The sequence below is a fragment of the Apis laboriosa genome, unplaced genomic scaffold (assembly GCF_014066325.1).
Source record: "Apis laboriosa isolate Shangri-la unplaced genomic scaffold, ASM1406632v1 scaffold105_cov147, whole genome shotgun sequence".
Classification (NCBI taxonomy): Eukaryota; Metazoa; Arthropoda; class Insecta; order Hymenoptera; family Apidae; genus Apis; species Apis laboriosa.
Genome location: NW_025220714.1, coordinates 1,900,065 through 1,923,846, shown reverse-complemented (window position 1 = coordinate 1,923,846; position 23,782 = coordinate 1,900,065). Strand labels below are relative to the sequence as shown.

Below are 23,782 nucleotides of genomic sequence, written 5' to 3'. Positions count from 1 at the left end.
TATAACTACTTATATACTCTTAGATTTTTATATTTTTACATTTTTTTCTTTGCACGAAGAGGGGAAGAGGGGAATTTTGAATTTCTGTAAAGATTGCGACGAAGATCGAGAGAAAGATCCTTACATCCTTTATTTTCCGCAGGGCAGGGGCCAAAAACTGCCCCGTTATTCATCGTGTCGTTAAAAAGAATTCCCGGGCCCTGAAGGATGCATCCTTTGAACCCTTCTCCCACGACGAGAGACCCATTCATATCGTAATCGGGCAACGTGAGAATCGCAGCGTTGTAAGTCGCGTTGGCGATCACCTGACGAGCAAAATTTAAAAAAAAAATTAAGAAAAATTGCGACATGATCGAGTTGATCGACAACAACAATCGATAGAAGAAAGAAATTAAGTAAAAAAAGATGTTTGGAGAAAAATAATTTTGATTATACCTGAGTATGACCGGCAGCGTTCAACGTGAGATTTCCGAGTCTAAAGAACAGATTGACATTGTGCCAAGCGTTGTTCAATAGCCTAGCGTTCAATCTCGCTTTGTATCTCTGCTGGTCGACTATGGCCGCGAACAAAAGTCCGTCCGGGGTCACTTCGAGACTGATCGAATCCTCGTCGTACTTCTGCGTGAACAGTCGGCCGCCCTCGCAAGTTCGAAAGCTCAAGCCGCTGTGCCTGTGCACAGACACGAACGAGCTCAATTTCAGGAATGCCGATCCATTGAAGTAAGCTTCTCTGGGGCGTTCATCGTGATTCTTGTGTCTGATATCTTGGGGCGCTTCGTCGGTCACTACTAATAAACTTGTAAGTACTGAAAAAACGAGTAATTAAAATTAATTCCAAGTAGAATTTCGATCACATATATTACATATAATAAATTTATATAATAAATTATATAAATATATATAAAAAAATATATAATAAATATAATAAATTTAAATGGTAAAAACAAATTATATTCATTTATATCTAATATAAATAAATGTAAAACGAATAATTAAAATTAATTCCAAGTAGAATTTCGATTACATTGTATAATATATTAAATGCTGATAAAAACAAATTTTACATCTAAATAAATAAATATAAAACAAATAATTAAAATTAATTCCAAGAATTTCGATTACATATACTACGTTGATGTATAATAAATTTAAATGTTGGTAAAAATAAATTATATTTAAATAAATAAATATAAAACGAATAATTAAAATTTCAAGTAGAATTTCGATCACATATATTACATTGATATATAAGAAATTTAAATGTTGGTAAAAGCAAATTATATTCATTTATATCTAAATAAATAAATAAATGTAAAACGAATAATTAAAATTAATTCCAAATAAAATTTCCATTATATATATTACATTAATTACATGTATATAATATATATATTATATATTACATATATCATATAATAAATTTAAATGTTGGTAAAAGCAAATTATATTCATATATATATATATATATATAAAACGAATAATTAAAATTAATTCCAAGTAGAATTTCGATCATATATATTCATTTATATTTATTTATATCTATATTTAGAAATTATATTCATTTATATCTAAATAAATAAATATAAAACGAATAATTAAAATTAATTAAAAGAATTTCGATTACATATACTACATTGATGTATAATAAATTTAAATTATAATTGGTAAAAGTAAATTATATTTAAATAAATAAATATAAAACGAATAATGAAAATTAATTCCAAATAAAATTTCCTATATATATATTACATTAATTACATGTAATATATATATTATATATATTATATATTACATGTAATATATCATATAATAAATTTAAATGATAATAAATTTAAATATTGGTAAAAGCAAATTTATATCTAAATAAATAAATATAATAGAGAATAATAATTTTAACTTTTGACAAAGAAAAGGGAATATAAATCGTGAAATAATTTTTCTAATCGATCGTTTGAAGGGTTATAGGTATTGAAAAGGAAAAAGTGAGGTTATAATCGACGGTATGGTATGCGCGTGCATTTTAATTTCTGTTATCATTATTAGTCGAATAATATTGCAACAATATTGAATTCCAGTCGAAATATATCGAAACATTTGATTTCTTTGCTTCCACGAAATCGTTCATCTTACTAAACATTATATATACTATTTTATTTAATTTATTTTATAAGCGAAACGACATTTACGATTCTCCCATATTTAAACTCTTATATCGCGTTATATATATCTTGATTATCCAATTCCATGTATTTACCGCGGATTTTAAAAATAGAATAACATTTGTAACTTTTATAAACAAGTTAGGTTTATGAAGTGCACTGCACTCATAGAGAAGAAGGGAATCGATGATAACCGATAAATAATGCATGAGATGCACACGCTCTAACGTAAGATAGTGTGAGGTTAGAAGAGGAGAGACTGTCGATTAGAATGGACACGATTATACACGATTATTTTACGGTGAAAAATTCGTCGTACGATTTCTATTTGTAATTTAATAAAATTAAATTTCACCTTGTTTTGTACGATAGATTTATTCCTCGAGTCTATATACGAATAAATACGAATAAAAGAAAGGAGGGAATATATGAGTATTTAATTGGAAAAAAGAAACTGTGTATCGTTATTGATAAGAAAAAAAAAAGGGGGGGGGGAAATCGCTAATTACCAAAACGTCGTTAACGAGAACTTTAAAATTGACTAAATAATTAACAATAACATAGGAATTAACTTAAAACCATTTTTAATGACATTCTTAATTCTAAATTCTACCTCTAAATAACATTCTACAGAAAAACGTGCTATCTTCCCGTTTTCTATTTTAATAAAACCTTGAGTCACACGTTTGTGTATACGCGCGTTTACTATTCTTTCCAATTTACATTTTCCTACAATGAACGGATTTGTCACATTTCGTGCGCGTCATCGTGATACAACGTTCAAGTTAATAAAGTCGTTCGAGAAGATCGAAAAGATTCTATTTACGTATTCATGAAACGAAATCTTATTATTATCGAATTCACCTTAATTCGTTTCTTCGATAGATTTAAGAAGAGCACGGTTTATAATACACGCGTAAGCGCGTGACGTGGTAAGTCGTAAAGATAACTCGAAGAGATAAGAGATAGAATTTTCGTTCCTCTCCTGTGGATAAAAAATTACGAAAGCGAGCGATTAAATCGTAACGAAATTATTGACGGTCGAATCGATCCAAGGAAGCGCGGCAACAAGGTATCTTTAATTTAAGATTCGTATCGTGCTGGCTCGTACGAGTTTTTCCACGATCCTCTCGCATGAGCGCACGCGACACGTTCGAGAATGAACGCACGGCAGGAACCGTCATGAGTTTGCGCGATTCGCATATAAAATATATACGCCAATGTGAAAAGGACGTATTGTATTTTCGCGGTGTATTTTAACGGTTGATGAACGATTTGCCAATTGGATTCGAAAATTATAGAAAATAAAAATATAAAAATAGAAAATTATTCTATCCAATTCTAAATTAAACTAAATCGTTTTATTTCGAAAGATAAAATATAATTGTATTGTGTTGTATGTATGAGGAATTATTTACTATTCAATCTCGAAAAGAAAAGTTTTTCTTTGACTTTTTTCAAAAGAGAGAAGAGATTCGATCTTTGTACTTAGATAGAAACATGTTTATGAAAATTCATGTATTGCAACGTGATCGTGAGATAAAACGATAAATAACCGGAAGCAACTTCCTTTTCCTCGAGAGGAACGCAACGGCCAATATGGTGACGCGCGGCTGGGCGATGAATCGATAGAGAAACACTCTCTGTTCTCTGTTCTATCCAGGCATTGAAGTCACTTCTGCGCGCAGAACACGGAGAGAAAGATTTCTCGGAGGTGTTTCATTCTTCGAGTATTTGTCACACTTTTAAGATCGATCGATCGACGTGCCGATTTCCACGAGAAATCTGCGCAACGAGAAATCGAATTGAAAAATTTAAACAAATATATACGATAACGAGAAGGATATATTTGTACACCTGTGCGTATAATAAATTTCGTAATATTTTTTTTTTTTTTTTTTCCTAATTTTTTTCCTTTTTTTTTTTTTACTTGGATATATTAGAAAGTTTACCGCTAGAAAGCATAACGAATCGGAGAGGCTTTGTGTAAAATTTCACGATTCGTTTGTTATGTTTGGTAAGAATTCTTCTTTTATTCGCGAGAGTTGTATTACAATTTGTAGAGAAGAGAGAAAGAAAAAAATATACTTTTATCGATCGATGGGAGGAGGATATTTTGTAAGCTTCATTTCATGGAGAGGAATGAAGCGAAAGATGAAAGAGATTCGGATAAAGGTTAGAGTTTCTCAAGATTTTTAACATAGTGAATAGATTTGTCGGTATGCATTCGCGTATGACTGCAATTATATGACTCAACAGCATCGAGCGAGCCTTGCCACGCCTTCTCTCGTTTAACTTTCTTTGTTGCTTTACAGAAAGCTACTTATATTCGAGATGCTGTATATTAACAGGTATACACTTATAAAGATATAATAGAAGCAGCGACAACACCGGGAAAAGAATAGAATCGGTTGATCGTAAAAAACGCGTATCGATAAATTATCTCCCTTTGCAATTATAAATTAATCGACAAAGGAGGATAAAAATGATATATATCTATTAAAAATAACGATATTGCGTATCCGCTTGTAAGCGATTGTGAAGAGATATTAAAAGAAAAGAAAAGAAAAATAAAAAAAAAATTCCACGCGTTTGCGTTTCAACAAAGGAGTGTAATTAAAAGTGTTTAATATTTTTTTTAAAAAAAGTTAAAATTTTTATATTTTATAATGGATTTTGAAATAATTGTTTTAATTATCGTTGCACGATATAATTGATCATTTTTTCCCGGTTACGGAGTTTCATAGAATTTCAACAAACAAATTTTTATCGCGGCACATGCCCGACACATCGTATAAATATTACAGTAGTAGTCGCATGCTTTGTTTTATTATTAAATCCAATCTTATCTATCTCTTTTTATGGCCTTCTCATATTTTTCCGATTCGCCATTTCAAGATTAATCAATGTTATAATATCAAACATATAATAATATCACTTGTAACAACAATAAAAATAATATTTATATTCACATTGTCATATCGTGTAATTACTATATCTAAATTTATATATATAAAAAAAGATATGTGTATATATATATATATATGATTCAAAGTGATCTATCGCTGATAGAGAACATTAGATACGCGTCGAAAAAACAGGTTATATTTACGATGACTCACTCTTCTGTATTCCGTTTTGTAATAGGGTACGCATGTATATAAGGAATTTCTAACCGAGTCGCAACCGATGCTGTATGTGATATAATTATTGGATGGAACACACGAATGAATAAAATATTTTATCGTACAATCTATTGTACGTTTCGAACTAACTCTAAGAATCGTCGAAGGAAAGTAACCGAACGAGAATTTAATCGCGTCTGTTTAACCTCGTGGCTCACTTACAACTTGCGAGGCAAGTACAAGTCCAATTAGGGAAGAAAAAGTGTATGATTTCAGAAGTGTATGATTTAAAGAATTATCTTTAAATATATGCTTGATATATGTTGTGTATCAATTCTGATTTTTTAGATATAAAAAAAAAGGAAAAAATTTCAAAGAAATAAAACAATTGTTAAGCACATAGTTGTAAATTACGTTCCTTCATTGTCGAGGAAATTGTATTTGCATAATTTTAATTGGAAATGAGTTTCTTGTAATTTATAATTTGTTTTCAAACACTTTTTATTTTTGACAGCTCATGCTCGTTTTAATGGGTACGAGCTGTCAAACGGGTATCACATGTATCACCACGTTCTGTAATGAAACAAAAATCTATTTTTCGATAATCCGAATCGATATCGAACGTAACGTAACGAAATGTACAAATATATTTAGATAGATAATATCACACAGTTTTTTAATCAAAATTATTTTCAGCGTCATTTTCTTATTTGTATTAATATTTTATCTATTAAGAAGATGATGATCGTCCAGTTTCGTTGCCTTTCATTTTCATACAAATACATAGCAGATGTATTCACTTACGCCCACCTACCCACCTATATAGAATTCCTGCTGCGATCTGCAAACATTGTCTCGTATTTGATCGGGCTTAGCGCAGAATTGAAATTCACAAAATTATTCAATATTAATGGAATATTTCTTCGATAGAAATATGGCTCGTTTGTCATATAACAAGATGAAATTTTAACGAATTTTAATGATTGCACGTTATACAGATTGTTTCGAAAATCGTCTCGAGTGAATTTGAATATAAAACTCGAAATATTGCTCGAAACATGATGGAAATCAGAATCCGTTTCGTCGAGAAAATATTCCCACGTTTCGATCCTCACCTCCGCATTCGCTTCGAATAGGAAAAATCGTCGATCCATCGAGAACGAGAAATCGAAATCGAATATTTTCGTTCGAGTCTAGGCACCCTCCCCCTCCTTCCATATTTTCCCTCGAATCCGATCTCTCGGAATTCTGACCCTTCCCCCCTCCCCTCCCCACTCCGGATCGCATTTCATCTCGCATAGCCGTTTCGCCAAAGTCGAAGGATCGATCTTCGGTACCAGAGACGAGAACAGGTACGAGAGGAAAGAAACTTTCGTTTTCTTTTCCCGAGCCCTCCGCCCGGCAACTTTCAACGCGCGAAGCCTCGTAGCGCCGCACAATTTTATGTAATACCATACTTCGCCGATACGAGCGGTAGCGGCGGCCTTGCGCGACGACACGACGCATCGTACGAACGAACGAAAGACGATTGGTTAAATTTGAAGGAAAGGGACACGAGGTACGGTCGTACGAACGTAATTGATTCACGTTCTTCCGTGATGGTGGCGAGCGTCCTGACAGGATCCGTTAGGAAAAATGCATTCCCTTCGAATTACGTTACAGCGGTATAAATAATACTGTCCGAGCGCGGTGATCGGTTCTGGATAGATCGAAGTGGATGGAGAATGGATCTCATTCATTCGAGCAGTGGTTCTCACAATACGGAATTCTTTTGCAACGCGAATTCTATTGGATTATGTGGATGCATGCAATACGGAAGAGGGACGATATGGAGGGGGATGGTGCCCGGGATTCGAAAGGAAATTTTGAAGGGAAAAAGAGAGGAAAATGAGAGAAGAGAGAGAGAGAGGAATACTGTGCAACTAGATTCCTGCGAGTGTAATGACGAACAACCGCACGTCCGATCTTGTTTTCTCGCGTATATAAAAATATTCGAGACCGCGTCACGCTCAACTTTATCGCGTGTACACAATTTGCCATGAGTGGACGGACGCACCTTGATTGACGTGCATCGATTGCATAACGCGAACGGGTGATCGTGTGTATTGACGTTTAAGAGGATCCGGTGAGGAGTTAAAAAAAAAAAAAAAAAAGAAAGAAAAAATCTGCGCTCGAAAAATTCAATAAACGCGATATATACGCGAATATTATACGTCGAACATTCTGCATTCCTCGCGTTATTATTCGTTCGTTATTGCTTATTTATAAAAACAAGGTTTCGTTCGAAGAAAACGGTCGATCCGTTTCGTAACAATATCCACGTGTCATCGAATATCACGTATGAACAAGGATGCTGTTCCGATGAACAGAAAAAATTAAAATTGGAAATTGTCATGCACGATATTTTACGTTTAGAAAGCGGAACTAAATGCAACGAGGAGGAGGGGGTGGCATTAAATAATTTTATTTCTTAATTTCACTTTTTTTTTATCCGGGAATCTGTCAAACAAATCGTAAAATCGCAACATTTTTACACCAAAGCCAAAAACTTTCTCCGATAAAACGATCCGAATTCGATATTTCGTCCATTCTCTCTAATATGATTTATTCTTATATTTAAAATAGAAATGACGCGTAATTATGAAATACCTTTGCGCGCGATGCTCGAGTTTGCGAGACAAAGGCAACTTTCTCAACAATTTTGTGAGAAAAATTTTTTTCAATTTGACGTGTATTCTTTTCCATTAATTTTTTTTTTTTTTTACGCACAAACGCAGATAGATAGAAGACTTTCGATGAAAAAAAATAAAAAAGAAAGGATACGCGTGTTAAAATTAATTGATTTGATAATTAAAAACAAAATAGGGAAAGAAGAATATATTTCTTTTTCAGAATCCACTTTGCTTTATCATTTTCGACATGTCAGAATTTTCTCTTTAAACACAGTCCAGTCTGGTCAAGCCAAACGCGGACGCTTTTCGAAAATATTTCTCATCTAAGCGTGTAATACCGTATGCTGAGATGAGTTCAACGAGGTTATCTATTATATAAGATAACAATCATAGAGACGACGATACGAGATAACGATACAAGATAAAAATCGGTGGAAATTACTCAGCGATATATTTGAGAGAGAAGCGACGAATAGAGAGAAACGTGGCGAAATGTCGACGTCGCTCGTCCTCGAGAGAAGCAGATTTGAATAACGGCCTTGGTATAACGTGGCGTGCATCGTTGCAATCCCGAACGAAAGGCGCGTTACTAGAGCTTCCGGTTGTGCGTAACGCCTCGGGACGAGCACGTTTCGAGCAACGCCGCCGCGTGTATATTCGCCGCACGACATCTCTCCCCTTCTTTCGGTAACGGTATAAACTTTTACCGCAGCTTCGGCGCAGAATGATCGGCGCAGAATGGATCAGTGACCGCGACTCGAACCCACGACAACCACCCGTCAAATTGTTGCCTTCGATTCGACCATTTATCTAAAGTGTCTAGAAGTGTTCTATAAGTTTCTTTTGCGCCGCGCTACGAACGACTTTAACTACCTATTTTTATATGAACATGCAGGCTTATCTTATTAACCGTTACGCTTTCGGTCGTCCCGGAGCTGTTTTAAAGTACGTTTCGTCGGTTTGTTTTAAAACTTTTTTCCACACCGTTCGATATGGATAGCCAAAGAAAGCGTGTTACGCTTCGTTGTTTCAAAAAACGTGATAGTGCAAATGATATCGCACACATGTCCGCGAATGAGATCTGTACCGTTTACGGGAATGGTGCTACGACTATTACGATTATTGCGATTGATTTAGAGCTGGGAATTTTGACTCGAAGAACAAAGGCCGTCTAGCAGCGACGGAGATACGGACCTTGTCAAGGCCATGCTCGTTGAAAATCCACGAGATAGTGGATGCCATTAACGTTCTCAGGACAACGGTACATAATCACCCGATCAGGATGGGATATGTCGATCGACGCGAAGTTTGGGTTCCACGGTTATTGACGAATAGCGTCTCCACGCGCCATTTTCTTCTCCACCGATATCAAAGAGATCCTTTCTTGAAGAGGCTCGTCACCGGAGACGAGACTTGGATTTTCTATCAAAATGTGCATCGAAAACGCACTTGATCGAAGAACAATAGACCTTCAACTGTCACAAAGTCTGGATTTCACCCGAACAAAGTTCTTTTGTCCATTTGATTGGACTGGAAAGGTGCAGTCTATTAGGAGCTTCTTCTTCAAGGTGAAACCATCGATTCAGCAAAATATTGCGATCAGCTTGATAAATCGAAAGCTGTCATAGTGGAAAAACGGCCAGAATTGGCGAACAATTGACGATACAAAAGCGCGTGTTGCATTAACTGTAAGAGAAAAGCTGTTACAGTTTGATTGGGACCGGATTTGATTACTCGTTCCTGTCATCCATAAATAAAAACGCACTTCGAGGAATATTTTGCGAATAGCCCCAACAATTTTGGAAAAAGAGAATAATAACGAAAGATAGAAGAAGAGCAGAATGGTTCAATAATCAACCTTAAGCAACAAATATCCATTTTGTATTAAAAAAAAAAAAAAAAAGAAACTTATGGAATACCCTAACAGTTACATTCTCTTCCAAGGATCCTCTTACATCCTTGCCCGATCACTCGTCTCTTTCGCTCTTCGCGCGCTATAAATAATTTTTCATTTAATATCTGAATAATTTCAATCAAATCCTGTTTTAAATATTTCAGGGAACGAAAGTTCACGTTCGATGAGAAAATGGTTTATAAACAGCGTAGAAAAAAATGGAATGTTGATCGCGGTTGAATCTTTAACGGTGATTTTTTTTTCTTTTTTTTTTTTTTTTGGTTTTTAATCATAAGCGAGACGCGATCTGGTAACGTGCCAGATATTTTAACACGAAGGGGGAGGGGAAGATAGATAAGAGGGGAAGAACTGGGTGGTGGTATAATAACGCCAAGATTTAGATTGGTTGGCAACGTTTTGAGTGTATTGAAATAATAACACGTTTCCGTTGTATACGTATACGCGCGCGCACTTACCATTGTTTTCTTTTCTCACTTTTAAAAATGACACGCTCTAAAAAGAGGGGAGGAAAAATATATCGGCGAGGAAAAACCGTCATGGTGATTCTTTTGTGTTTCGGGTGACAAGAGTACCATCATTCTTTCGTGTATATATATATATATATATATATATATATATATATACTACGTATGTGTACATAGACATATAATGTATAATAGGCGTCGATCGTCTATGAGAGAAGGATGCTCGAGGGAAAAGAGATCGCCAATTGGAGAGCGTGCGACACTCGAAGCAAAAAATGACGAAGCGAGAAAGAGAATATTATCTTTTACTCAACTCGCGTTTTTAACGAGCGTCAACGATTCTTTTTCACGAAAACGCCACGTGCTTCGTTTCGCCATCGTCACATTTATTCAATTTACAATTGTTATATTTATTTATATTATATTATGTTATATTTATATATATTATTACAATTTACAATTATTATAATTTACAATTAATAAGAGGAGAAATTGCCGAAAATCGAAAAACGTACGTATCGAATAAGAAACGAAATAAAACGCGTATATATACGAATCGTGGATATTAGCAGCGTAGCGAACAGTGGTGGAGAGTATGGAGTGTGCTTCAACGCTTTATCTCGAAACGCGCGTGACACGGCGTTGAATGGAATTCACGAAAATCGTTTTACGAATTTATCGTCCGAAGTTTCGTCCGATGGGATGGATTCCCACAAAGGGAACTATCGGTTTTCCAAGTGAAACGTATCGATGCAAAGTACAAGTAAAGTGTATACATATATGCGTTTCACGAGTGACAAAAGGGATGTGTATAACCGGTCGACGTGGAAACTTGATTCGATTCGAACGGGAATCATTTTCCGTCCCGCCGTTAAATGCAATCGTCTTCTCGCGTCAATCACGAATTAATATTAGAATTTTTAATCATCGTTCAAAAATGTTAATTGTCATCGATCCACATAGAATTTGCACGCGTATCGCGTATCGTTTTTTCGATTCCCTAGCTTGTATGTGACTTCGCCCGATAAAATCTGGCACACGGTTGCACAGAGAAAAAAGTGGCACAAGGATACGCTGAACTTGATTTTTTTTTTTCTTTTTCCCCAACGCGTGTCTCATTTTACGTTAAAAAAAAAGTATACATAGTTGCAAATGTTGCTGCTTAATTTCCCAGCCACGTCGCTCGTCCCAGCTTCGACTCGAGCGGAACTTCCACGATACGAGGCGGATACAAGACGCTGCGTTGCCCTACTTCGAAACACGTGGCTCCAGTCGATCAGAAAACCAGTTTTTCTATTGTTAAAAAAAAAAAAAAAAAATTAAACGAGCCACGACGCGAGTCTTTTCTTAATTTTCACGCCGGTGTTTCTTCTTGTCCCGATGGGCGCATTCACAATTTATTTTCAAGGTGAACGTATACAAATTCTTCGATGTACGTAAGAATCCAACTCAATAAGATTGTCCGTTCGAGGAAACACGATATATTTGTACGTACACCTAAACACACGTAAATAACCTTACTCGTGCATCGTTATGAGACGGTAAACCACGTAAAATTGAAATATAAGATGTACGCATGAGAGAGAGAGAGAGAGAAAGAAAGAAATCAACTCGGCATACGAAAAAGAACATTGACGTGGCCGTTGTTAAAAACGCACTGACATTCGTCCTCATTGGATCCAACTAGACTATATACGCGACTAATTCAAGAATTTTCTACTACTCGATTCTCTGATAATAACCAGATTTTCGAACATGCATTTCCAAATAAGATTTAAGAAGCTTTGAAAAAAAATAATATTTGCATATTTTAATTAACCGCAACACACGTGATTTTAAAAAAAAAAAAAAAAAATTACTAGGATCCAGAAGTGAATTTCATTTGTTATTGGTTTGCATCGATAAGTGGGTGCACGAAATATGGTATAATCGGTACGTAAGGTGAGATTGAAATGAGCGTTAAATGTCAGCTTTTTCCTCGATAAAATTTTCTCTGTACGCATCGCCTTAATTTCGTTCCCTCCGGTTGTATGACGCGTGTGATCGATGGAAATTATTTCGTGTGTTGTCGCATATGATAGTGCATATATATATATAGTTCGTCAGTTTAATTGGTATACGTATATAGATGAGTCATATATGGTCTGGTTAAATCCAACGAATCGCAGGAGGCGTAAATAATTATAATCGCGAACGAATTATTTAATTAATCGAATCGAACAAGTGTGTAAATTTCTACGCGATACGCGATCAATTTCAATAACTCAAGTGTTTGTTGTCGATATAATACGAAACTTTTACTGTTCACGTTAACAAAAACCGTTGCCCGTTTTATTTAATTTTATTTAACTTTATTTGACAAACGTTCAACGAAACTCGTCGGTTAAGAACATTTTTAATAAAGCATTGTCAAATATTTCGATCGATTCGAAACTTTGTAATAAAAAAGGAAATGAAGTAGAAACATTATTTTGTAATTCGTATTATTTACTTGCGATAGTTTTCGTGTTATTTTATACATTATTATTATAATTATTATACATGTAACACGCAACTGATTCGTATTAAATTACAGAGGAAGCCATCTATATAATATAATATTTCTCATTAACAATTGATATTTTCTCGTAAACAATACGATGATCAAAAGATATTTTAATTTTGACTTGGACATATCGAATAAAAAATATATGTTTTTTGTAATACAATGTGTATACAATGCTATATTGGTGATATTTTAAATTGTGATTTTTTCTTTTCTTTTTTTTTTTTTTTTTGAGACAGAAAAGATTACGAATAATTCAAACCAGAGACAAGAAAATAGAAAAGACAATAACGTTAAGCACATGGCCCATGAGAACCTCGCTGGTATCCTGTCCCCATGAATTCTTTGAAAAAAAAAAAAAAAACCTTTCACCGAACTCAAGAACTATTCAAGAATTTTCTACTACTTGATTCTCTGATAATAACCAGACTTTCGAATATATATTTCCAAATAAGATTTAGAAAGCTTTGAAAAAAAAAAAAAAAATACGTGCATTAAAATTTTGAACAAATTTTGCTCAAATGACTCATATTGAAATTTTTACAATTTTTTAATAATATATTTATACAAAAAAAAAACAGTTTATACGAGAAATTAATAATAGAAAAGAAAAATAATTCTTTCACATAATAATAGCCATGTAAAATAACAGGTGTTTGTTTCGATAATAATTCCGTTAAAGAAAAAAAAAAAAAAATTATATGGTATTGTTACAACATATAATATTATTATTTAGGGATTAACGTGATGATTTTTTTATTTATGAACCGTCCATTTTGATAACGTTAAGATAGAATAAAATAATATATAATAAAAATTGTTTGGAGCATAATAACGAGAAAACGGTTTACCTCGTACAAAGCGTATAAGGAAGCTAGAGAATCCAGGAAGTAATGACTAATACAGTTACAGTAAAGTTAATCAAACCTACCGTTAAAGGAATGTAACTTGGCGATTCCATGACATTCTACGCGTTACAATGGTAATGATATCGATATTTATTTCGTTAAAGGATTCGAAATATTACTCTTATTTTATTTACAAGCGTTTACAACATTTATGTAAAGCATTTGGTGTTCGATGATTTTCCAAAAAAAAAAAAAAAAATATAGACAAGAAGAAATATAGAAAAAAAAATCGAAAAACAACATCGAAAAAGGAAAATGAGACGGAAAAAAAAAAAAAGAAAGAAAAAAATAAATTGCAATGTAAAAAAAATTATGGTATAATATTAAAATGGAAAGCATAAAATTTTTATTTATATTAGCGTATTTTATACGAGCGATAACAATAATCGTTAACAACAATATACGATCGCGGCAAAATTGTGTTCGAAACGAACATAGTAATGAAATAAAACAGGCAGAACTGTATTCTCCGTTGGTCGCGCTTCGATGATCCCGAAAAAATGCATTCTTTTGGAATGTCCAAGTTCCACATTTAACGAATGTACGTACATAATATCGAAAGAGGAACAATGTGTATATGTAATTGATTAAATTATTCCACTAGGAATCTTGGAAATTTTTTGCACTTATCCAATAATAAATTCGATATTTATTTATATCGAAACAATTGTATCCGCGAAAAATTCGCGATACGAATTATTACATTAACTGATAAAACATTCGATTCTGATAAATGTTATATCTTCTCTTTCCAATAAAAAGAATTGCAATCGATCGATAAGATTTCCACGATTGAAATAAATTTGATTTTCATTCTCCTTTTACGTTATTTCACAAGGAGGGGGAGGAAGAGCAATTGCGCAAATTTTATTCAACGTTTTACACGTTTGAATTGCAACTATCGGAAATATTATAGTAGTCGTTCCTCCGACGAGGTAAAATTTCTTGGACGTGAAATAAAACGATGCACTTGTTACGGAATCTAGTCGAGTCTTTTTACGCTGACGATAAGAAGAAAGAAAAATGATTAAGACTAGCATCGTCCACCAGGTATAACGACGAATGTGGAACCTCTGTTCTGCGCAGTGGTTGGTATGTGTATAGAATACGTGTGTCGTTTGAGGCACGCACCTGAGCGTGAAGCGAGGGATCAACGTTAATGCACCGACGTGGCTTCCACCTGCGTTAGACGAGTCGAAATATGTATGTTTTTTCTTCACTCGGAAATCCTAGTAGCTAGATACCTCCAAATGTGTTTCAATTTTATGCTTGACGGCACGATTTCTAAACGTGAATTTTTAGAAAAAAATTACGATCTCGTAACATTCGAAATATGCATATTTTAGTTTTCGAACAGACCACTTTAATTTCAAGAATTAGATTAGATTAGTTAGCATTGATCGAGAGCGAAAAAAAGCGTCGAAATTGATACTTACGTCTCGTATATCTATTAAACGTTGTTCGAAGTTGGTTAAAACTTTTAAAAGCTTTCGCGAATGAAATTATGCGTACAAAAGAATTATGTTACAAAAAGGAAAATTATCTAGAATATTTAGAATAATTAATTAACAAACGTTAAATAAAAAAATGTATTTATCCTCGTAAGGGAATTAGTAAAAGGGAAGTCGTTGAACAACGCAAGATATCACAATGAGATTGCAAGACGATCGATATTCCTACTGGTCTGTTTTACGAATTTAATACGGATACTTAAATGAAAATATGAACTTTTTCATTATTTTTTTTGTACACGAATGATTGCGCGTATCCATAACATTGTTATTCTTAAACTAATGGTTTGATTCGAATGAAAGAAAAATTGCATCTTTGTGTATTTTTTTTTTTAAATTACTTTAGCACTTTAGTCGTATGTCCAGTATAAGGCTAGCTGGTCATTGCACCAACATTATCGATCAGACTTTCGTAATTCTGTAATTCATTCCTTTGCCTTTGAAATATTAACATTAACAATATTTGGATATTTGAAATCAAAATAGTAACAAAAAGCTAAAAATTGCGAAGCAATTCGAATATTGTTCGATGTCGGAGATGTCGCGGAGATTTCAACACACCGAGCAAGATCGAGCGATCGTTATTTTACATAATACATTTGTTTGTATTTAATAACAATTATAAAATATAAAATAACACGTATATCATAAATATTTTCTTTATGGGAAAGATATACAATTAGGAGAAATTGAAGAAAAATTAAGAATACTAAATAAAAAATATAGAAAAAAAATAAACAAATACAAAATTCTGGCAAAAAGATTAAAAAAATATATAGAATTTTCATGAAGTAAAGCAAAATTATTTTAGTCTACCTTAGTACACACGAAGAAATAACAGTACTTCAGGTAGACGATCAGGTGTGCGGAACGGTTTGGCAGGGCGGTCTCCCCACCTGTCATAAATTCAACGCTACTGAGTTCATCGTTTGCGTTGATCCACGTATAAATTTGAACAACAATGTAATATAGATTACCCGCCACAAGAAAGATAAAAACTCAATATCGATAAAAATATATTATTTGCTAATGGATAGTTGAATAATAATTTTTTAATTATATTTAATTTGATGAAACTAAAAGAATTGACGTTCGTGTCTTGGATCGTAGTTTGTAAAGCGACCGTAGGGATTGTAGCGGTAGGCAAAGAGAAACACGGAGTAAGAACGACGCACGAATGGCGAACATGCCCGGGGCCTTACTCACCTGCCACGACGTATCGCGCCCGCATTGTCGTTGACCGGTCTAAAGATCTGCAATCGAATTCGAGGACACCCGCACTTACGGCGTCTCTTGTTGCACATTCACTCACGAGACATTCTCGGTCACCGCACTCGTCTCTGTCCTTTTTATTTTATATTGAATTAGGAAAACTGCACGCTTATGCTTTTCATGCACTATAGAGCGATTCTGTTCGCTTCGCTCCTTCACGTAATACATCCACCCGCAACAACTATGACTGCCGAGAAACACACACCGAGCGAGACTGCGGCTCTTCTGGAGAACGGTCGGTTGCTATTGTGAAATCTCCCTCCACCGACTCTAAGCACCTTTACTTCAGCACTAGCACGCTACGGCCCTGTGTCGTTACTAACACCGTCTGGATCGCTTCTATATCTATCTTTCTCTTGATCCTACTGCCAGGTGCGGATCAACAGATCGCGTTTTAAGCAATTTGAATTTTTATCAATTAAATTTCAATATTTCTATAATGAAATTTTTCATGTTAAACGTTTTAACTATTGAAATTAACATGCATGAATACATTTATAAATAATACTTACAAATAAAAATTATTAATTTATATTTTCATTATTTTTAAATAGTTTCAAGTTTTTTTAGGTTACTTATAAACTGGATTGTGTTGTGTGTGCATTATTAAAATATTAATTAATTATTATTAAAATACAAAAATAAAATAAAACAAGAATTATATAATATATATTTTAATTATATAAAATCTTTTACTAAAAAAATATTTATAGTGATGTAATTATTTATTTTAAAATAATATTAAATTCAAATATTAATTTATACAAAGTAAAACGTATATGGTATAATGTTAGTTGATAATCGTACGCGATATATAAATATGTAAAAATGTAATTAATGATTAAATTGAAAATCAAATTATTATAAATGAAAAGAATTAGGTGAAAAAAAAAAACTCCTCTGCCGTGACAATGTCATTTTGTCAGACATTGCCGTGACCAGGATTCGAACCTGGGTTACTACGGCCACAACGTAGGGTCCTAACCACTAGACGATCACGGCTATCAGAGGACTTAAAGAATGTATCTTTTTATATATTTTTCTATATCATATAGTATAATAATATTAAATTTTTTTATATATTTTACATAATAATTTATTTAATATACTTATTAAATCATTATGTATAATTTTATAATATTATTAAGCATAATAAATAAATAATGATAAAAAGAAAATCTCTTTTAAAGATTATGTTGCCCTCTATCCATACTTATGTTATATTTTACGAACTAACTTAAATTTTTATCTTTCTATGGTATATCATACTATATAATATATCATATTGGATATATTTAAGAAAACTATTGTAAAAAAAAAATTTTATATGTTTATTTATTTATTATATATTTATACATTTATATATTTATTATTTATTTGTAAGTTTTAGTAAATTATTATGTAATTTATTATATTAATTTCAATAATTAAATTTTTTCGTTACAGAAATTGATAATTTTGTTCAAATATTACATTTTAAAGATATATTAATAATACAATTTATAACGTATTTCATTAATATTATTATTTGTTAAAGATATAATATATGTAACACATATATCCTATATATTTTTTCCTCTTTTCGGAACAAAGTTAATTACGGATAACATACAATCTATTCTAATTGTAAGTTAATGAGAAAAAGTTATTCAATTATTCATTTTTATATTACACCCTTTTAATTTCTTTACACTTCCGGTTCCGATCTTCCGGTTTCTCTTTGACAAACCACTTTATTTATAGAGTTTGGCAGGTTAAACTATTCTGCGCGCAGAAAACAAAATTAGTTGCGATAGAAACGGAAAGTATTAAAATTGTATGGGATTTACATATAACAGAAAAAAAAATTATATTAATGTAATATTAGAAAGCGAGATTTCTCGCTTTTATTATCTAATATTCGCGTCATGGTTGCTATGAAAATGTCAGTTCAGTGGTGATTCATTCGTTCATTACTTGGCTTTTCTTCTGTTTTTTAATAGGACATTCTGCTCATTGGGCAGGTAAGTGTATATAAGATTTTTGTTAATTAGTAAATTTGAAGTATTAACAAATGACTTTCTGGACTTGTATTTATTCATGTGTTGTACTTGTGTATATAATGATGTAGTTAAAAGAAAGGTTAAGTAGGTTAGAAAGAAAAATAAATATTCTTATTATCAGTCATGTTAGATGAATTTTTAAACGTATAATGAGAACTATAGAAATTTTAAAATATTTTAAATTATATAGGTTTACAATTGATTCTTACATATTTTTATTTAGCTTTTATTGTTATAACGTTTATGATAATAAAATAATAGAAAATATTTGTATTTATAACTTTATTGAAAAATTGTCCATATATGTTATTAATAATTAATGAATAACAACGAATATTTTTGTTTGTACGTATTTTTTTAAATTTGATTTTACAAATAATGTATAAAAATTTAAATTTTATTTGAAATATAATAATTTTGTATTACATAATATAATTTTTTAATATTCACTTTTATATGTATTATATTAATGTGTCTGTATGTATGTGTGCATATATAACATTATATTTACATTATAAATTTTATATTCAGGATGATGGAAGAACCATTGAGTCAAGGTGCTTCACCATCTGGTGATAGCAATTTTTCCGGAAGTGGAGAATTAAGTTCCACTACTATAATGAGCATAGATGAAAGAATGTTGGATGTTAGTTCGCGACATTCTTTAAATGTTCTTAGAACTCCGCCAACCAAGAAAGCAAAAAGAGTAAGATTTTTTAGAAATGGAGATAAGTTTTATACTGGTATTGTGATGGCTGTGACGCCAGAAAGATATCGCAGTTTTGATAGTTTAGCTACAGATTTAACAAGAGCTTTAATATCAAGTGTCACTTTACCTAATGGTGTTAGAGCAATATATACCATGGATGGGAAAAAAGTTCAAAGTATTAATGATTTAGAAGATGGTAAATGTTACGTAGTTTCTGGACAAGGAGAAATTTTTAAAAAAGTGGAATATTCATCTACTAAAGTAAGAAGGGGCAGTTCTTTATCTGGACTACCACAATCTCCAGCAGGTACTGGTAGACAAATAAGTGCAATACCGTTATGTGTAAAAGCAAAAATAATCACATTAATTCGACATGGTACAAAGCCACGTAAAGTTGTACGTCTTTTGTTAAATAAAAGAAATGCTCCAAGCTTAGAACATGCGTTGGAAGCAATTACAGAAGCTGTTAAATTAGATACTGGAGCAGTAAGAAAAGTTTATACTCTTTCGGGACAACAAGTTACCTCTTTGGAACAATTTTTTGAAAATGATGACATCTTTGTGGCTTATGGTCCTGAAAAATCGAATCAAGAAGATTTTGAATTAGATTTTGAAGAATCTAAAAGTGTTCAAAGCTTTCGAAGATGTCCATGGACATCGAAAAGACAGAGTGGTCCAATGCCAAGAATGCCACGTAAATCTGGTAAAAAAGTGCTTACTACACCACAAGTGCGGACACCTAGTCCTTCTTCACTGATATTACCACAGCCGTTACGTTTACATTATGCAGTAGGACATGTAATTGGAGAAGGAAACTTTGCTGTTGTTAGGCATTGTTCTCATAAGTAAGTATCATAAGATAATTATATATAATACTAATAATTAAAAATAATATTCTAAATTTCATAAAAAAATAATTTGTAGGTCTACAGGTGTAGAATATGCAATGAAAATTGTAGATAAATATAAATGTCAAGGTAAAGAAACAATGTGGGCAAGTGAGGTATCAATTTTACGACAAGTTTGTCATCCAAATATTATTAATTTGATCGCAGAACAAGAGACTACCGATCAATTGTTTTTAGTCATGGAACTTGTAAAAGTACATTTACTTATATACACATATATATATTATAAATCATAAAAATTAAAATTAATGATAGAATAATTTATATTTATTGTTATTTTAGGGTGGTGATTTGTTTGATGCTATTGCTGCAGCAACAAAATTTTCGGAAAGTGAAGCTAGTGTAATGATTGGACATTTAACATCTGCATTAGCTTATTTACATTCACATCATATTGTACATCGTGATGTTAAACCTGAAAATCTTTTAGTTGAAATGGATGGAAATCATGTTAGATGTTTAAAGTTATGCGATTTTGGACTTGCCCAAGTTGTAAGAGAACCTTTGTACACAGTTTGTGGTACACCTACATATGTAGCACCAGAAATTCTTGCAGAAACAGGATATGGTTTAAAAGTACATTATTTTTCTTAATCAAAAAGAAAAATATCTTTAAAACAATCGAAAAGAAAAATATCTTTAAAAAGATACGAAAGATAAAATGAATTTATATTGTTTCAGATTGATGTATGGGCAGCTGGTGTGATATTATATATCTTACTTTGTGGTTTTCCACCATTTGCTTCTCCTGAAAATAAGCAAGAAGAATTATTTGAACGTATTTTGAGTGGTCAATATGATTTTAGATCTCCATTTTGGGATGATATTTCAGATTCTGCTAAACAATTAATTTCAAACATGTTACAAACGCAACCTGAATTGAGATTTGGTGCCGAAGATGTACTTGATCATCCATGGCTAGCGGTAACTGTCATTATACGTTAATTTTAGTTGATAGAAAACCTATTTTATTAATTTGCATGGCTTGCTCTTTTATTTCATTTTATTTGTTATAATTTTTTTTTAAATTGAAAGTAATATAAGAAAATTGTTCTAGTGTAGTAACGATGAAGTCTTCTTTTGATTGAATAATATTGAATTTTAATTATTCATAATTTTCTACCAATTTGTTTATAATGTAAATTCATTGTCATACAAGATGTATAATATGTTCAACTATTACATGACATATTTTTTGCTATTTAAAAATTAAATGCTAAGAAGGCTTCTGTAGTAGTTTGCTGTATCTGTAGCAGAGCTTTTGTTTTTCTTTTGTCCCGCCTCTGTATATCAGCAGAGCTTTCTAGGCGAGCAGACCACAGCATCAACACCTACCAACCCGCCGGAGCAACACTGGTATCAGCGTGAGCCGATAAAATTGGCAATTTTTGAATTTGACTTCTACAAAAATCCAATTCGAGGTGATAGTTCTCAAGATGAAGTTGATGATGCTTCTGATAACAAAACAGATATTAGAAACAACCGAAGTGAAGTTTTATCGTCAATAGAATCAAAAAGCATTGATTTATTTTATGACAAAGTTCAGAAAAATTAAGTTATAATGAAATTGACTTTAATAACAAAAATTTTAATGATGAAACATTTGTGTCCCTTAGTGCAGATTGTTTATAATTTCAGTCGAATAATGAACAATCTTATAAACAATTAATATAAAAACCACGTTTATCGTTGTTTAAAAACCATCGCATAGTGAAACTTGTTTGAACAGTATTCATAAAAATGTTAATTGTCGGTGCAAATAGATAATTTAACATTACTAGAGAGAGAGAGAGAGAGAGAAAGATAGATATCAAAATATTCCTACAATTTAAATTATGAGTTGTAAAGACAATTCAGTTCGAGTGTTTTTTCAATATAAAATAAAGAATTTTGTTTGCAAGAATTAATAATATTTCGCGTATTATGTTAAATAAATACAATACAGACACCGATATATTTTTAAAAACTTAATTTTTTTTACCAAATATTGTTTCAAAATTTATTATTTAAAAAGAACGATGCAATTATTTATTGATAGTAATTAGCAATTGCAATAAGAACAATGAAATATTAGATAGATTTCGCCATACACAATTAATATAAGAACAAACGTCAAATTTTACGCGAAATATAAAAATATAAATGACGACTTTAAAAATATTAATTTTTACCACGATGAGGAACCAAAAAAAAAAAAGAAAAAAATAGTAATGTATGTGATTCATATAAAAATGGTTGTGTAAATGAGGTTTTATAGTTAAATTATACAGAAAATTCTTTTTATATAATTATGAAAAGTCAGCAATAGAAATATTAGAATCTATCTACAACGTTAAAAGTAAATACATCAGAAATTTTTAAATCACATATAGTGATGTATTACTTTTAATAGTAAACATATATAAAGCAAAGATTTAATTGTTTTTCATTTTAATTTATAGAAAATAATTTGAATAATAATAATAATAATAATAATGAGAAAATGATTTTTGTTTAAACAAAAATCATAACAGTTTGTAAAAAATTTAACTCTACATATGAATTGTACAATGAAAAACAGACAGAAAGATTCAGCTTATAATATATTTTACAATTCTTAAAAAAAGATCACAGAAATATATATATGATAGTTAAGAAAAATAAATGGAAAAAAGATCGGTAAGATGATCGGATGAGATATAAATAGATAAAAAAAAAGAAAATAGTGTTACAGCCTAGAACATGATTATAAAAAAAAACTCGAAGCTCAGTTGTAGATAGTACAACAGCTGCCAGTAGAAGCAAATTGAACAAGCAGTGTGTTCACGTCGAATCTAACATTTTTAAATCCAATTTTAATGGCCGATGGAAAAATGATGATTAGATATATTTATACATTACACATGAATCGATGCGGGACTAATCCGCTAAAGAGTCCAAAGTTCTAAATAATAATTATTTTAATGTAAGTGCAAAGTCTATTTAACCATGGATGTGACGTCATTTGTTCTTAAATATTGAAGACATTGATATCAATAAGATCAATAATTCAGATTAGAACAGGTGAGCTTCACACGTGAACAAGACATGCCAAATGCATTTAAGTAGTTTATTTTATATTTGATATCTATTATTGTACGTAGATCAAGTATTGAATTAAACTAAATGTAGAAATTGCTTTGTTCTTATCGAGGCATAAGTAATTAGATGAATATAATTGTAGAACGAGGTGAGAACTGTATTATTAACGCAAAAATCCTTGTGACAAGTGACAGAGGGCGACAGAGTGGATAATTATAAATATTTGTGTAGCTTGTTACATATGCTTGCTCAAAAGTAATTCAACTGTTGCTAGAATGAATATTTTTATAAAAGTACTGTGCGTGGTATTACATTAAGAGCAATAAAAGTAAAAGTGGTGATAATTAGTGATGATGAAAAAAAAAATCTTAGAAAATATCATATCGGATATGAGTATAAACAGAGAATTGATTCAAAACATAATAATGCTTTTCAAATTATTTTTATAGAAATTATGGTTTGTAGAAATTTTGCGTGTATCTTTCTCCCTTT

At 31.8% G+C, this 23,782-nt stretch overlaps 2 protein-coding genes and 1 non-coding gene across 7 annotated transcripts in view; 1 reads left to right on the top strand and 2 right to left on the bottom strand.

Moving 5' to 3' along the window:
• Positions 1-16,804, bottom strand: part of LOC122719192 (protein crumbs) — a 29,399-nt gene extending 12,595 nt beyond the window's left edge. For all 3 annotated transcript variants that reach the window (XM_043944842.1, XM_043945012.1, XM_043944926.1), the window contains exons 1-3: positions 16,506-16,804; positions 436-806; positions 125-305 (exon numbers count right to left, since the gene is read on the bottom strand). In XM_043944842.1, the coding sequence (XP_043800777.1) occupies positions 125-305; positions 436-806; positions 16,506-16,530 (577 nt within the window). In that variant the 5' untranslated portion in view covers positions 16,531-16,804. The remainder of the gene's footprint in view (positions 1-124; positions 306-435; positions 807-16,505) is intronic.
• Positions 16,805-17,501: 697 nt separating this feature from the next.
• Positions 17,502-17,573, bottom strand: Trnah-gug. Its single transcript has one exon. It is a non-coding gene; the product is annotated as a tRNA-His (tRNA).
• A 736-nt stretch (positions 17,574-18,309) lies between these two features.
• LOC122720432 (serine/threonine-protein kinase GA29083-like) lies at positions 18,310-22,184 on the top strand. 3 transcript variants are annotated; one of them, XM_043947171.1, is made up of 6 exons: positions 18,310-18,574; positions 19,145-20,167; positions 20,247-20,424; positions 20,513-20,806; positions 20,912-21,154; positions 21,528-22,184. In XM_043947171.1, the coding sequence occupies exons 2-6, from the start codon at positions 19,146-19,148 to the stop codon at positions 21,783-21,785; spliced, it is 1,995 nt and encodes a 664-aa protein (XP_043803106.1). In that variant the 5' UTR covers positions 18,310-18,574; position 19,145; the 3' UTR covers positions 21,786-22,184. The 3 variants fall into 3 exon arrangements, with proteins under 3 accessions (XP_043803106.1, XP_043803098.1, XP_043803115.1); XM_043947163.1 differs by having other exon boundaries at positions 21,525-22,184; XM_043947180.1 differs by having other exon boundaries at positions 21,538-21,740.
• Positions 22,185-23,782: the final 1,598 nt, after the last annotated feature.